Source organism: Oryctolagus cuniculus, chromosome 12 (assembly GCF_051225735.1).
Source record: "Oryctolagus cuniculus isolate XC-2025 breed Fujian yellow rabbit chromosome 12, ASM5122573v1, whole genome shotgun sequence".
Lineage (NCBI taxonomy): Eukaryota > Metazoa > Chordata > Mammalia > Lagomorpha > Leporidae > Oryctolagus > Oryctolagus cuniculus.
The window spans coordinates 13,386,790-13,402,856 of record NC_142878.1 but is presented as its reverse complement, the minus strand read 5'-3'; the positions used below and the strand labels follow the sequence as shown (position 1 = coordinate 13,402,856).

The window sequence follows — 16,067 nt, the reverse complement described above, 5'->3', positions numbered from 1 at the left end:
GGTCAGCTCATATAAAATTCCTCATTTTGGGGGCCAGCTATTGTGGCTTAGCAGGTAAAACCACGGCCTGAGACACAAGCATCCCATATGAGTGCCATTTTGAGTCCTGGTTGCTGTACTAATGATCCAGATCCCTGCTCATGGCCAGGGAAAAACAGTGGAAGATGGTCCGAGTACTTGGCCCTTGCCATCCACATGGGAGATCAAGATGAAGTCCTGGCTCCTGGCTTTGGCCTGACCCAACCCTGGTTGTTACAGCCATCTTGGGTAGTGAACCAAGAGATGGAAGTGTTTTCTCTTTCCCTCTCTCTGTAATTCTGAATAAATTAAAAAAAAAAAACAATTCCCCATTTCTTTGGTTTACTTTCTAAATCTACCTCCACAATATTATTTTTCCTGTATGGCTGTGTTAGTTTTTAACCAGCTATTTTTGGATTGTTTTGATCATTTAGAATATTTTATTGTTGTAATGAAAGCTGCAATTACAATGCTTGTACTTGAATGATTTTATACATGTAAAATCTACCTGTATCACACATTTATCTAAACATAACGACTTGGGTCAAGGGATATATGTGTGTGTGTGTGTGTGTGTGTGTGTGTGTGTATATATAAGAGGATTTGTATATATATATATATTAAGAGGATTTGTGCTTATTCATTGCATTGGATATGTGTATGTGTGTGTTTTCATGTCATTCATTTTTATTGATTGAACTATATAGCTGTCTATTTTATAAACATTGCTCAGACTCAGGTTTTATATTCAATATTTTAATTCTTCTCTGTAATTTATGCTTAATCTATTTTTTTTGCTTTCAGTATTTATGTTTTTGTAAATGTGTGCACTAGAAACTTAGTCTTGAATAATGTATTTTTGTGTGCATGCGTGTGTTATCCAAGTCTATGATTATTACTTAGTCCAGACCCAAGATCTGTATTCAAGATGCCACAAGTCTCATGCCCTTTTTCTTCGCTCTCGTAATAAAATAAGAGGAGAGAAATGATTTAAATACCAAAGTTAAATTAAAAGGTAAGCAGAAATTAATATTTTGAAAATATGCAGCCTGGTCACATGAAGAATGAGAAAGCCTATTTAGGAAAGCAAACTAGGCTATGCAAAGTAAGAACCAAGTAATCCTTTGCTAACAAAATTATCACGGATACAAACCCTCCATCTGGGTTTCAAAAGATTTTAAGTCACTTTCACATTTTCAAGTTTATTTCTCTCAGGTATAAGACATAAATAAGGATTTCCCTATTCCTTCTGTGTATGTGTGTGTGAATGTGTGTGTGTGTTTTAGAGAAAGAGAGAGATCTTCCATCTGCTAGTTCACTCCCTAAACAGATGGCAAGGAAACACTTATTTGACTCATCACCTGCTGCTTCCTAGGACACACACTGGCAGAAAGCTAGAATTCGGATCAGAGCTAGGACTTGCACCAGACACTCCAATATGGGATCCAGGCATCCCAAGCAGCATCTTTTTTTTTTTTTTTTTTTTTTTTTTGTTATTAAAAGTTTCCTTTATTTTTCTGTTGAATCAAGCACTAGCTACCAGTTAGTTAAATTTTTTTGTGTGCCCTCTAAAATTTAGCACAGTTAGCATTGCCTTATCAATAATCAAATAGGTCCCAGTGGTTATGTCCATATTTAGATTGTTCAGGTGGTCAGGAACTCTTTTATTGGTTTGCTTTAGCTTTTAGTTCTTGGTTATATCTCCAAATGCGAAAGAGTTGAGAGGCTCCTGCTGCCCCCACAAAGAAATTAACAGCAAATAGACTCCAATTTTTTGGAATAATTACGAGGGAGTATCTTGACCAAATAAACCCTGTAGCCATCAAAACAGCAGACTGAGCTGTGCTGAGTTTTTCTGCAGGTCTTGCCATGTCAGCCAATCCAGCACACACCAATCCCCATTTCATAATTGGAGCCCAGAAGAAAACTGTGCGGGGACCTGCCGGGTGGTTGTACAACGGTCTCAGTTTCTCGGGCAGCATCAGCTCCACTTTATCCAGGAGCCGGTGGTAGGTGGCCCGCAGGCCTCGGGCGCCGGCGGCTGACATGTCGGCCGCCGAGTGATCGCGGGCAGCCGGATGGGAGCGTTGCCGTGTCCTCGCTCCTGGCTGACAACGAAGGGCAGCTCGTCCCTCTCCCTTGCCACAGCGCCTCCCCAAGCAGCATCTTAATCATTAAGCCAAATGACAGCCCAGAATCCTTTAATTATTTTTTATCTCCGAAGACTTGTGATTTTCTCCTTTAATTGAATTGTCTTCCTTGTTTTTGACTGTTAGTGATCTGTTTATATTCTTCCTAAAGAATCAGGATTTATATTTCTATTTTCTGATGTTTTCTGACCCACTTTTAATTTCTCCCATTTACTTTGTTTACATGTATGTGTGTGTATTGTGTGCACTCATGTTGTGATCTCTTTAAATATGTACACTTGGATATCTATTTAAGTATGCTGTCTTTCTAGACAATGTATTAGTATAATGGTATTTAAACTTAAACATGTTATCCTGAGTACAGAAAAAAATTACCCTCTAGATTACAATTTTCAATATCACGTTTTATCTTTTTAAATGATTTAGTATTTCCTCTTTCATCATATTAGTTGTAAGAGATAACTTTTTAAAAATTCAGGTTGTGGTGACTTATTTTTTTATATTAACACCAGAGAATGGTGCCTTTACTGCTTCTGATTTCTCAATTTAATTGATGACATCACTGTGATTATTACATAATTATCTGTTTTGTTAATGTTCCATCAATACTGGAAAATGTGACATACAATGTATATTTCCATGGTGTAGTTTCTGACACATATCAATTTACCTTTTTGTATGGTGCTGTATTATTTCCCAAATAATCTTTACCCCAGCCACATTCCAACTCCAATCCACATTCAAGCAGTAGTTTAGCATCCACTGAGGTAACAGAAACTGCACCCCCAGGACGGTTACAGAAATGTAAAATGAAAGAGCTACGGAACTGACTGTGGGCTGGAAATGTTTTGCTTTAAATCAATGAAAATCAGCAACTGCATTTAATGACATCTGAGCTGTAAGACAAGTTGTTTGAGAGGAGGGATTACCAGGTAAATTTCCTTTAACGCATCTCTGCATTTAGGCTCATAAAGCATAAACAAATCAGATGGGCTTTATCAGGCTTTGTCTGCTTCAGTTGGAATAGTGCTGATGTATGGACCTCGGGGCCCAGAGTCCTTGTAGGGGCAGGGGCTGGCTTGCGCTCTGAATCACTCCCAGAGCAAACCTTTGTGTGGCGCGGCTGCCTTTGTTCCTGATTGCAGCGGCAGTCGCCCAGCTGCTTTCATGGGAAAGTGCGAGGGAACACTGCAGTCTGGATGGCATTAACTTTTTTTTTTTTATCTGACCTCTTTCTAAGTGAGCTAATGAGAGAACAAAAAGTTTCCTGATTTTTTCTTTGTTTTCCTCATACAGGCATCTGCCACTAATAACACATTTCTTTATTGGTTTGCTATATTTTAATTAACTGGATAGCATATTTTAAATTTTAACTGAACGATTTTTGCTGAAGAAAACACTCAGTCTTCTTGCTATTATGAATATGAGGTTACTATGTCTCGTGCATATGCAAATAACACAAAGTGATGTTTCCTTTACACATGTTCCAATGATTCACCCAAAGAAAAAACCTGGGAGTATTAATCCTGCACAATCACTTCTTTGGACCACAGTACACAAACCTGTCACTTTCATGCACACCATCTTAAACATATCTGTATTTCAAGCTCTTTGATCCAACTTCTTTTAATCTCACAAAAATCCTGCAAAAATAAGTGGCATTGTCCCATTTCTTATATGATGAAACTGAGGTATAGAAAATTTAATTAACTTGCTTACACTGAATGGTCATTAAGAAGTAGAATCAAGATTCTAATTATCCTTTGTCTCCTGAACCACTTTTATGATTTACTAATCCTTACCAGATTGTATCTCCTGAAATTTATTACGACTGGTGCAAGATACTATTTCAGTAAAAATGTATTTTATAATGTTGGGCAGCATATACTATGATAAAATTTCCAGAGCTTTCCAGACTGCTTTAAAACCCCCTCTCTTGATGGCTTAGTCACTAGAGAAACTGTTTTTATAATCTGATTTTCTTTTACATTCTGTGAGGTGCTTACACATTTTTACGCACATGTAATAACTGCATGTATTTATGAGATATGGTATGATATTTCAAGACATTTGTATAACCTATACAGATGAAATAATTAAAATTTACATTCCACAGCTCACTTTCAACAGTTGGAAAATGCCCCATCTGTCCTATTCTTTGGTCATTTGAGATATACTCTTCCTGCATGAACAGGGGAACAGGCAGACATACAGGGTATCCTGACTTGAGGGATTCTTTGGCTAAAAGGAATCAAGAGGGAAGAAATATAAGGGGGGGGGGAATTGAATCAGGCTGAGGTACTTTCTCGAGAGAAGCAGTATTATTAACAAAAGGAGAGAATGTAAAAATATGGGAGGTTGAGGCACATTCTGAGAAATGGACTAAGAAACACTGAATCTGACAGCCTGTTGATGAAGGAGCCAAAGCTCTCAACTCTGTAGCAGTTATTTCCCTGCATCCCTGCCTGCCCTGGCTGAATCAGCCATGCAAAGGCCACACTGCATCTTCAATAAGTGCTTCTGGTCATGCATGTGGGGGTAGAGGCAGCAGGGTAAGTACAACTGTTCTCAAATATACTATTTTAGCTCCATTCTGTTTGGATTTTGCATTTCTTTATCAATTATGTGTCTGGTGAAATACTGTCAAGTAAAAAAAGATTGAATAGTTTTATATTCCTGGTGAATTCTAATGTAATGGTTATGTATCATTTCTCTTTTATCTCCAGCAATGTGTGCACCCTTAACAGGCATTCTGTACATGACAGAGTCATAGCACCTCTGCTTCGTTTGTTTCCCATTCTATTACTTTAATTTTTATGCATGTTCACAGTTTATTTTAAATATATATATAGTTTAATTTTAATCAAATCTGATAACTTTGGACTTTTACTTTTTGAACTACTTTCATTTAATCTAATTTTGATGTGTTTGCATTATAACTCTTCCATATTACTACTGTATTTAATTTTGGTGTCCTTGATATCTCTTATTCTTTTATCTTTCCAATCTTATATCCTAACTAGTTTTAGTATTTTATTCTATTTTACATGTTGTATGCTTATTACCTTTATTTTGATAAATTTATGAAAAGCCCGTTTTCAAAGTATAAAAATAATATTTAAAAAATGAAAATGAACAACTGTATGTCTGAGCTCAGGATTTTATGTTATAATGAATGAGCTGTTGGCTCTACTGCATGGAAGTACACATTTCTGTATTTATAACAGCACAGTGAGGTCATAGGAATTACCAATGTCATGTTTCATATATCCTTTAAGACTTGTATCTGTTACACTTGGCATTACACTTGAACAACAGTTTTCATTAGGTGCTAAAAAGTGACATCTGTGCAAGGGAAAGATTATTCACACAGCAGCCAAGCCTGCTATCCCTTGACCTCAGCTTTCATCTCTGCATTTATTTTATTATGCAAACATATACATCACGATGTATATTTTATATAAATTTTCCAATACAGAGCTAATATACACAAATATGCATATATAATATATCACTTTTAAGCACATACTTCCAAATATAAATAAAATAACTTCACATCAAGTTGAACAGGATAAAAACATGTAAACATTTGCACCTGGTTTTGTTCAAGTAAAACACGAAATCACAAAGTAACCACAAGTTAACAAGTGCACTTTAAGAGATGCCAGAAGGAGCAGTGATGTAAACAAACAAAAACAAGCAAGGCCCTGCGAGTGTCCACTTCTTAAGGCTACTGTAGCAAAAAGCTTCCAGTTAAGACTTCCCTTTCACCCTGTCACATTTGTTCTTGAGGGACTTCAAAATGAGTGTAGAAATTCTGTAAACACTAGACTAGGACTGAGTGAACTTTGTTGAAAAACAGACATGACAAAAACCCCACAAAGCAACAGTCATATTAGCTCCACCAAACAGTAACTTTAAGGATTCTTTACTATTTTTTAACACATGAAACCACCATTACCCTAGGGGAAAGATTCGGGGCATAGACAAGAAAACAGAGAAACACTGCATAAAAGTCGCCACCACAGCCCCTGAAAGTGACAGGCATGTCAATAAAGGGAAAACAGCCAACAGCAGACGACAAAGCCCCAGCAGACTTGATCAGAGTGTGGCAGGATACTACAGATTCAAGTTGAAATACTCTTCCAGCTGATAATGAAGCAAGTCCCACTGCTCCTCAGAGAAGGGGAACTCGTTTCTCAGTGAAAGAAACCGCTTAAACAACAGACTGGCCAGCCGAAGCGTGACAAGCTCCTTTTTACTGCTTTTAAAGAGCAGGCTGCCCTCTCCCAGCTGCACAGGCTGCGAAAGTTGATGCCAGTATGCGGCCGACGGTCCACCACCCCGCCCCTGAGGCTCCTCTCCCTGGCCCTCAGGGTATGAATGCTTGTAAAAGCAGTGCTCTCCAAACGGGCAGTGGCCCCTGCCTTCGGCAAAATATCTGCAAGGCTTGTTGCTCAACGCCTCCTTGTACTGCTGAATAAGTCTCTGCTTCTCTTCCTCCTCCTCCACCCAGAACTCACTGGGAATGACAAAGTTGGAGGTGACTCTGCACTGTGGGCAGGACTTGACGATCCTGTTCTCAAAGTGTCTGGCACGTCTCCACCTACGGATACACTTAAGACAGAAGGGGTGGTTGCAGTTGGAAAGGATGCCAAAGCGGCGGTCGCTGGGGTTGACTTTGTCATAGACAACCTCCATGCAGATGCCACACACCTTATCCATACTGCGCTGCACGGCAAACGAGAGCTCCATATCCTTCTCGTGTGCTTCGACGCAGGCCTTTCTATGGTCTGCCCTCTGAGCGGCATCCAAGGGGTGCAAGGCCTGTAGCCCACACATGTCACATATCTCTCCGTGGAGGTACATACAGCTCTCCCCACGAAAGCACTGTCCCCTGGCAGCGTGAGGGCAAAGTTGCATCCCCATGCCCACAGCCATCTGCTGCCCCATGCCCACAGCCATCTGCTCTCTCTCAGTCACCGAGCTCTGTAGAGGAGCCTCGGGGACAGAAGCGACCCTGCGGCCCCGGTAGGGCTGCCCGGGAACAAACTCAACGGCCTCTTCCCAGCCTTCTACACCTGATCCTCCGACAGCCCCTTGACCAGCGCATTCCAACTCGGCTTCGAAGCGACCCCTTTCAGCAGCCGAGCCAATCAGAGGCAAGGAGCTTGAGGATGCAGCAGGGGCGGCTTCCGCCACTTCCTGAGTTGGGGGCTGGCTGGGCGCAGCCATGCTGGGGCCTCTGTCTGCAGAGGCCCGGGGCGGTGCGCCATGGCCCTCTCGGGCCACCTGCCTGCCAGAAAGGTCGTGAGAGTAGCGACAGTTCTCCCCCTCCTTGCACAGCCCATGCAGATAATACCTGCAGACGACTTGCTTTGTCCAGCTGCCAGTGCTCCGGCTCGGCAGGTGACTGGGCCTGGCCCCTCCCCTTGCGGCCTGGACGTGCCTCAGGCCCACCATCCGCAGATGGGCTGGGCTGGGAGCCACACGGAGAGGGACTAGGCCCAAGGCCGCGCGAGCAGGGGCTGTGTCTGGAGCCACAGATTCCCCAGAGGTCTCACACTCAGGGAGGCTGGGCCCAGATGCACCCTCCCCTGCTGCCTCAGCCCCTGCCTGGGCCCCAGATGCCTCCTGGGCACCAGAGGGAGCTGCAGGCTCTTCCATGGCAGCTTCTTCTCCCAGAAACGATTCGGGAACTTCCCCGGTGCTGTCTCCTTTTGGGCTTGAGCCCTGGAGCTCGGGACGGTCACGGAGGTGTCTTTGGGGGAAGTGTGCACCTTTTTTTCCTTTCCCCCACTCTCTGTTCCCTGTGACTGTGTGTTCCTACCTTCTTTCCCCTGCAGGCAGCGTGGCGGACACTTCCTGTGGTGGCACCGGCAGCGCGCGGCGCCGGGTCTCCACGGCCGACCAATCTGACAGCTCCTTTGTTCACACAGGCAAAGGCGGGCTCCGCGCCCCCTCCTCTGGCGTCGCTCCCTGCTCTGCTGCTTTCCCGCAGACCCCAAGCCCCCCTCCCACACTGTCTCCTCTGGCAGATGAGGTTTTAATTCCATGTCTTTAGTTTCTGCCATGCACTTCTGATTATTTGTCAAACGTGTCTGCGTAAAGAAAGTTCACGATCCTCGCTGCTTCTCCACGTGCTGATGGGCTAATCCTGCAGTTTCTGAAGCATGCCCTGCGTGGATTTTACACCGCCTTTGTCTGCGCACCGCGCATTGTCTCCACTGTGGTGTCCCGCTGCCCCCTGGCTGCCCCTGCGGGGGCTTTGTGCGCTGCGCGGCGGCCACCAGACATCGTTTCTTGGGGTCTTTGTTTGCTGCAGGGTCTGCCTGGGCTGCTGGAGGAAACGCGAGCAGGGAGCACGTGTGGCTGAGGCTGTCAGCCCCGGCCGAGGGCGTCCTTTGTGGGACTTGCAAGGCTCCTGCCCCCGGCGCGACCCGGCTTTTCTTCCCGGCTGGTTTAATTCTTGGTGGCCTTTGTTCCCTCCGCCCAGCGAGCGAGGCTGAGGCTGCGGGGTCAGCACAGCTTTTCAGGCTCGGCCGCTGCCCTGACGGTGAGAGCTGCTTTCTTCCCTTTCCTTTCACAGTCACTGTCTTTGTGCTGCTGCTTTGCTCAGGGGCGCGCGGCTGTCTGCTGAATGTTACAGGAGAGCTCTCTGCGTTTCTAAGGAGGTTATGCTCCCTCTCCCTTTAATGCCCTGAATGTGATCATTAGCACTTCCAGCATTTCAAACATTTGATTTATTCTTTGTCTCATAATTAATCCTTCCGTGTTAGGATGTGCTGACGAATTGTATTTGCTAGAATAAGTTTCTTAGAGGGAAATTTTTATAACTTAAATTTCCATTCTAAAGTGAAAAAGTCTGAATATTTATGACACATTTATCCATGTCATCAAATTAAATCCTAATTAAGTAAATATAAATTTGTACCAAATTACTTGAGAAAAAACGAACAAAGTTCGAATAACCCAGACTAGAAATTTTTAAAGTGATATCACTAATTAACAAAAGACATTAAAAAAATCATGAAAGGATATCAGGAACAAGATTAAGTCATTCTTTTAAATTTATTAGATATGGGCATATGTCTAGAACATATCAATAAAAATAAGAAAAGCATAAGAAATATGCATATAAATCTATAAATTACACATGGAATCATATAATCCTCTAATTTAAAGCTTTTAAAATATTTCCTCCAAAAATATAAAGGCATTAGAGCTTATGTTTATTATTGTCAGCCCTGGCTTGTGCAATTGGGCAAGCATAAAATAAAAAATGTTAGAACTGGAAAGGGATTATTGATGGAAGGCAGCAGAAAATAGAAACTAAATTACAGATTTGCTTTTAGATTTAATAAGTACATTTAGCAAAGACCCTGGATAAAAATACAATATATAAAAATCTGGAGTGTCTATTGTGTGTGCATGTTTTTGTGTATATACAGAAATAGATCTTCAGTTTATATTTAAACATTTTATATTAAAAAATTTATAACAACATTAAAAGTTAACTATTATAGAAATTTAGGTAATTAAGGTTGTAAAGTAATATTAACATATTTTTATGTAGGAAGACCAAGATATAATTGAGGATAATTAATGAATAGGCAGAGGAATGCTCAATTTTTTTTTAAATTAAACTTTTTAAAATTTGGCGGTCATCTGAGAATATTGCTGCTTTTCCATCATCAACCTAGGAAATTTTAATAATTTTTGTCTTTTTTTTCCATTACACAGTTACTGAGTTTTTGTTTTGATGCTAGATTTTCCAAAGTCTGACTCACTTGAACTCTCTGGAATACATTGTTCTTTTCCTAATGTGTTTGTTAATGAGGATTCCTTTGACAGCCCTTTATTTATTATGGGAAAAAGACTAGGAGTACATATCTCGGGCACATCTATCAAGCGCTTCACAAATTGGCAAACAATTCCAAAGACTTAGACCTACCCGGGTCTAGGTCCACCTGTTTGTTTGTTAATGGTGAAATGTCCCCAGAACTTTCTCTAAATGATATTTGACCATCTTTTCATACACTAGCTCTTCCCACTGAAACTTTCTGTGAAGAACTTTTAAATATGCTATCCATAGAAGCAGCTAGCAGTGCGTGACTCTTGAGCACTTGAAATGTGGCTAGAGTGACCAAAAAACTGAATTTTGTTTTCAATCACAGATTTAAGATTTGACTACTCACCTGGGACTAGTGACACCTGATTGCTGTGGTTGAAGTCCTATGCAGACCATTAGTCTCTTTGCACACCAGGGAACTGAGAAGTAGAATGTCTCTGAACCTGACCAAAGCTTTGCAGCTAAAAAGTTGTGACTGTTGCTTTAAAATCTCAACCTCTATGGCTCCCATTCATGTCCATGTCCTATCATTTCATAATGGCCATATCTTATAGATTTATAATGATGACTTTTCATATATAGTGTTACAAACTAAAACCTCATCCCCTGATTTTTAATAGCATGTGAATTAACGGGAGCTATCGTTCAGTGCTTCTTGAAAGAAATAAGGAACTATTTCCCATTCTGGCCAAATTACTGTCTTCATGACTGCCTTTGTCCATATTCCTGCCCCATCCCCCTGCTCCATCCCTGGTATTGGTGTTATTTTTTCATAATCTGAGAATATATACCTGATCATTTTTCTATTAATTTGGCTAAATGGAGTCTTATTTTTCCCAAAAGAAAAAAAAATTAAAAAAAAAAAAACCCTGAGAGCCCCAGGGGCTGTGACCTGGCTTGAGAGGTCCTTCTGAGTACCACAGTCTGCAGGGTGGCATGGGGGTGCTGGTTGGTCCACACTTTGGGGTGCACCAGACCACGCTTGGCTGAGCATCCAGGGTGAAAAGAGGGGAGGTAGCTTAAGACAATAGCACTGCAGAGCTGCGATGCAATCCAGACAGCCTCACAATAGCCCAGGAGGCGGGAGAATAGTTCTGAATGAACTGTAGGGATGGAGAGGGAAAAAAAAAGCACAGGAGGCGGGAGAATAGTTCTGAATGAACTGTAGGGATGGAGAGGAAAAAAAAAAAGCAAAAACAAACAGAAAAAGGATGGCCATTCAGCCTTCAGTTCCAAACAACTCAGGGCTGCTGGGTCCAACCCACTTAATTAATATGTCCATATTGAAGGGACACACAGTAAGTACAAAGAAATGCCCCTCAGTTCGGAACTAATGATTAGGCACTACTGGAGGGAGAGGGACTGGACAAGAGAGGGGTGCAGAGCTTAAATGCAAGTGCCTAGAATCAGGCATCATAGAATCCACCACTCACTAAATAATGTGTTCACCTTCGCACAAATTAGTCACCCTCTTTTACATCATATGGCAAACAACTTAAATATTAATAACATTGGCTAGTTCATACATTTGCTGTATTAAGTTAAAAATTTTATAAAATGATTGGAACAGTGCAGGCTGGTTGCAAGGGCAAATCACTGAGGTATCTATGAATATCTTTCCTGTTTTTTTAAATTAGTTTTATTTATGTTATTTATTGGAAAGGCAGCAAGAGAGGGAGAGGCAGGGAGGAAGGGCGAGGGGGGAGACAGCGAGACTGAGAGCAAGTACAAGATTGAGAGTGAGAGAGCAGAGAGAGCGAGAGAGCGAGAGAGAGAGCGTGCTCTCCTATACTGGTTAACTGTTCAAATGCCTGCAAAAACCAGGGCTGGGCTAGGCTAAAGCCAGGAGCTGGGAACTCAGTGTTTCCAGCGTTGGTGGCAGGGACCTGAATATTTTAGCTGTCACCTGCTCCCCTTTAGGATATGTGTTAGCAGGAAGCAAGAATCTGGAGCATAACTGGGATCTGAATCCAGGAATTCTGATATGGGATGAGTTTGTCCCTAGCAAGAGCTTAACTGCTACACCAAGTTCATGCCCCTCTTTTCTATTTTAGAACTATACCCAATAATCCTAAGTATAATTTTTTTATCTTTGTCAGCCTCCAATTTCTGCTGTCTGCACACAGCAGGATTGCATGTATGCTTGTCGGTCCCTGGAATTTGCTGACACGAGAGGTCTTGAATGAATACTTATTGTTTCAAATTGACAAGCAAGGAGAAAATGATTTTTACTTTGAAATTTAACAAATCTGATTTCTTCAGCTCTAGTTCAGGAGTTCAGCATAAGTAACTGTGTGGTACTTTTTGTTTCCTTGTCACTTGTGTTAGCCATCGTATTCTGGATGGATCAAGACTCCTTTAGCTCATCCTGAGAGAGTGTGAACTTCTGGGAGGAATACACATCTGGTCCCTTTAGGTGAGGCAATTGAGCAACAGGAGAGTTCTATGAAAGAGACTTTTAATTTCAAAATGAAAATAAAAAAGAGGCTTGCATATTCTTATAGTCACCAATGTTATGATTATATATTTTTTTCTGTTTGTAAAAGTTATACAGCTATCTATACGGTAACCAAACACTGAAAAGTCTGATCAATCTTCTGGATGCTTTTCTATAAATGTCAAGAATTCATTTATATTTGTATTTTAATGTAGTTACCATAACTTTTACACATACAAATCATACTTAAATTCCAGTTCCTGAACAGGTGAAATATTTACACCAGGCTAATATCTGCATCCAGATATGAGAGAAACTGGATGAATTCATGAAGTAAGTGCTTGAAGGACATGCAAAATACCAAAAGCTTAAGTTGTATGGGAATCTTATGACTCTAAAACGCAGGGAAGTTCTTTATGGGCACCTGTGATTTAAATCAACTCTCTGACTGGTGTGCTAGCAGAAAGCTTTGTGATTTCCAATAAGGACACATGACATGGAGAATTTCATGTATGACAGGAGCGTTTTTGTTCTATTTAGGCAACTCTTATTGGGATCCTCACTGGGGACTGGTCACCAGAAAGTCCAAGCCATGATTAGAAACTAGAGATTTTGTTTTCTCCACCCCATTCTCTGTAGAACAGAGCAGGGCTGGAAATAGAGTTAATAAGCCATCATGCCCATGTGATGAAGACACCACAAAACTCTCTAAAATATGGAGTTCGGAAGTCTTCCAGGCCAGGGTTGTTGCACACCCATCTGTATTGGGACATAAACTCCTATGTTTGGTTTTCCCAAAACTCGCCTTTGGTATCTCTTTATCTGGTTGTTCATTTGTATTCCTTAAAATATCACAGGTAACACATCAGCAGTACTAAGTAAGCTGTTTTTTCTGGATTCTGTGAGCTGCTTTAGAAAACTGAACCTGAGATGTGAGCCATGGAAACCTCTGATTTGTAGTTAAGCTGGAAATCAGTTGTGGGTAGTCCAGGAACATGCTTCTCGAATTTGTGTCTGAAGTGAGAGGAATAGTCTTGTGTGACTGAGTCCTTAGCTTGTGCTGTCCACACTAACTCCGGTTAGTGTCAGAATTAAATTGAGCAGAAGAGGGAGGGGACGTAGCTTAGGGGTTAAGATCTTGTTTAGATGTCCTATTCCATATTGAAGTGCCTGCACTCGACACTCAGCTGTGGCTCCTGATTCCAGCACCCTGCAATGCAGACTCTGGAAGGAAGACGTGATATCAAGTAGTTCAGTCCTTGTTATCCATGTGGGAGACCTGGATTGTGTCCCCAGATCCCAGCTTTGATGCAGCTCTGGCATTTGTGGAAGGAACCAGTAGGTAGGACATCTGTTTCTCTCTCTCTCTCCCTCTCTCCCTCTCTCTCCTTCTCTCCTTCTCTCTCTCCTCTGGTTCACTCCCTAAATGCATGCAACAGCCCAGGCTGGCCCATTCTGAAGCCAGAGTATGGGAATCCATTCTGTGTGAAAAGGGTGTAAGAACTTGAGCCATCATCTGCTGCCTCCCAGGATTCTAGAGCAGGAAGCTAGATTGGCAGCTCAAAGAAGCCAGGACTGGAACTGACACTGATGTGGGATGTGGGTTTCCCCAAACTATAGTTTAATCTGCTGTACCACGTTGGCTGCTCCCACATATTCAATTATTGGCAAATCTATGTCCATACAGTTTTGGTTATTATGAGTATGGCTTTTTTTTTGGACAGGCAGAGTTAGACAGTGAGAGAGAGAGACAGAGAGAAAGGTCTTCCTTCCGTTGGTTCACCCCCCAAATGGCCGCTACGTGCTGTGGCTGGTGTGCTGGGCTAATCCAAAGCCAGGAGCCACGTGCTTCCTCCTGGTCTCCTATGCAGGTGCAGGGCCTAAGCACTTGGGCCATCTTCCACTGCCTTCCCAGGCCACAGCAGAGAGCTGGACTGGAAGAGGAGCAACCAGGACAGAATCCAGTGCCCAAACCGGGACTAGAACCCGGGGTGCCGGCGACACAGGTGGAGGATTAGCCAAGTGAGCCATGGCACCGGCCATGAATATGGCTTTTAAAAATGTTTGTGTACAGGTTTTATATGCACATAAGCTGTATTTTTTTAATTTCATTAAAATAAAGGGAACAGATTTCATATATTTCATGGATACAATTCTAAGAAGATATTCATACTTTCCTCCCTCCCTCCCTCTCTCAATACCCCCTCATTCCTTTACTTTTTTTCTTTAATTTTTTTTTGCAATAACATACTTTCTTTTTTAAAAAAATTTATTTTTATTTATTTGAAAGAGTTACAGAGAGAGGTAGACAGAGAGAGAGGTCTTCCATCTGCTGGCTCACTCCCCAGATGGCTGCAACAGCCGGAGTTGCGTCAATCCGAAGCCAGGAGCCAGGAGCCTCCTCCGGGTCTCCCACGTGGATGCAGGGGCCCAAGGACTTGGGCCATCTTCTACTGCTATCTGAGGCCATAGCAGAGAGCTGGATTGGAAGAGGAGCAGCCGGGACTAGAGCCAGCACCCATGTGGGATGCCAGCGCTTCAGGCCAGGGCTTTAACCCGCTGCGCCACAGCGCCGGCCCCAATAACATACTTTCAATTTATTTATAATCACAGGCTTAGTACATGAATAACTATTATGGCCAACAAATAAAAATAGAAAGACCACTGTTCCATAGGATATAGACAAGGGCTATACACAATAATCAAATAATAAGATGTTATTTTCATTCTTATACTTTTTTTGGTATTCTATATTAACTACCACATAGCAGAGATACATATTTGTCTTGTTGGGACTTGCTTATTTCACTAGGTGTAATGGTCTCCAGCTACATCCACTTTGTTGCAAAAGGCAGGATTTCATCCTTTTTATGGCTGAGTAGTATTCCATTATGTGGTAAAGACACACATAAGTTTTCAAGTCAGCGTTAATTTTGGATCATACAGTGAGGCTATTATGTATTATATACTGAGGCTATGCTTAGCTTTGTACGAAGCTGCAGAATTGTTATGCTAAACTGCTGCACAATGTTATATTCCCATGTGCAATAAGAGAGAGTTCCTGATGACCTGCAGATTCAGTAGCAATTGGCATTTTTGTGTTTTTTGATTCTAACAATTTTAAGAGGAGTGTACGGTTATCTCACTTTTTATTTAATTTCCGTGTCCCTGAAATTTTACATAGCATATTTTCATACATATGGCATCAGTGTATCTTTTTGGATGAAATGTCTTTTCAGATATCTTGTCCATCTTTAAAATTAAACTTTTACTTTAGGATAATTGTAGGTTCATGTGAAGTTGTAGAAATAATACAGGGAGAGCTCATGTATCTTTCACTAAGTTTCCACCAATAGTAACATTTTTTATTCCATAATGCAATATCACAACCAGGATATTCAAATTGAGGAAGGTAAGATACAGAATATTTAAATTGATGAAGATATTTTTGTAAGGAATTGTCTGACTTATCAGCAATATATGAGTGATCCAATTTCTTTATATTTGTGCCAGCATTTTGCACTATTTTGTACTTCGATAAGCAAGGATACCTCATTGTAGGTTTAAGTTATATTTCCCTAAAGGTTAATGTTTTTGAACATCTTTAAAA

The 16,067-nt window shown here is 41.5% G+C and overlaps 2 protein-coding genes across 3 annotated transcripts; both read right to left on the bottom strand.

Moving 5' to 3' along the window:
- Positions 1-1,521: 1,521 nt before the first annotated feature.
- Positions 1,522-2,192, bottom strand: LOC100342475 (mitochondrial pyruvate carrier 2). Its single transcript, XM_051822923.3, has one exon. It carries the CDS (start codon positions 2,064-2,066, stop codon positions 1,683-1,685), a length of 384 nt encoding a protein of 127 aa, XP_051678883.1. The 5' UTR covers positions 2,067-2,192; the 3' UTR covers positions 1,522-1,682.
- Positions 1,710-8,007, bottom strand: MKRN3 (makorin ring finger protein 3). Of its 2 annotated transcripts, XM_089309210.1 has the most exons (2): positions 7,531-8,005; positions 1,710-6,774 (listed from the first exon to the last, which is right to left on the bottom strand). In XM_089309210.1, exons 1-2 carry the CDS (start codon positions 7,833-7,835, stop codon positions 6,288-6,290), a joined length of 792 nt encoding a protein of 263 aa, XP_089165336.1. In that variant the 5' UTR covers positions 7,836-8,005; the 3' UTR covers positions 1,710-6,287. The 2 variants fall into 2 exon arrangements, with proteins under 2 accessions (XP_089165336.1, XP_002718332.1); XM_002718286.6 differs by having other exon boundaries at positions 1,710-8,007.
- Between the last annotated feature and the right edge of the window lie 8,060 nt (positions 8,008-16,067).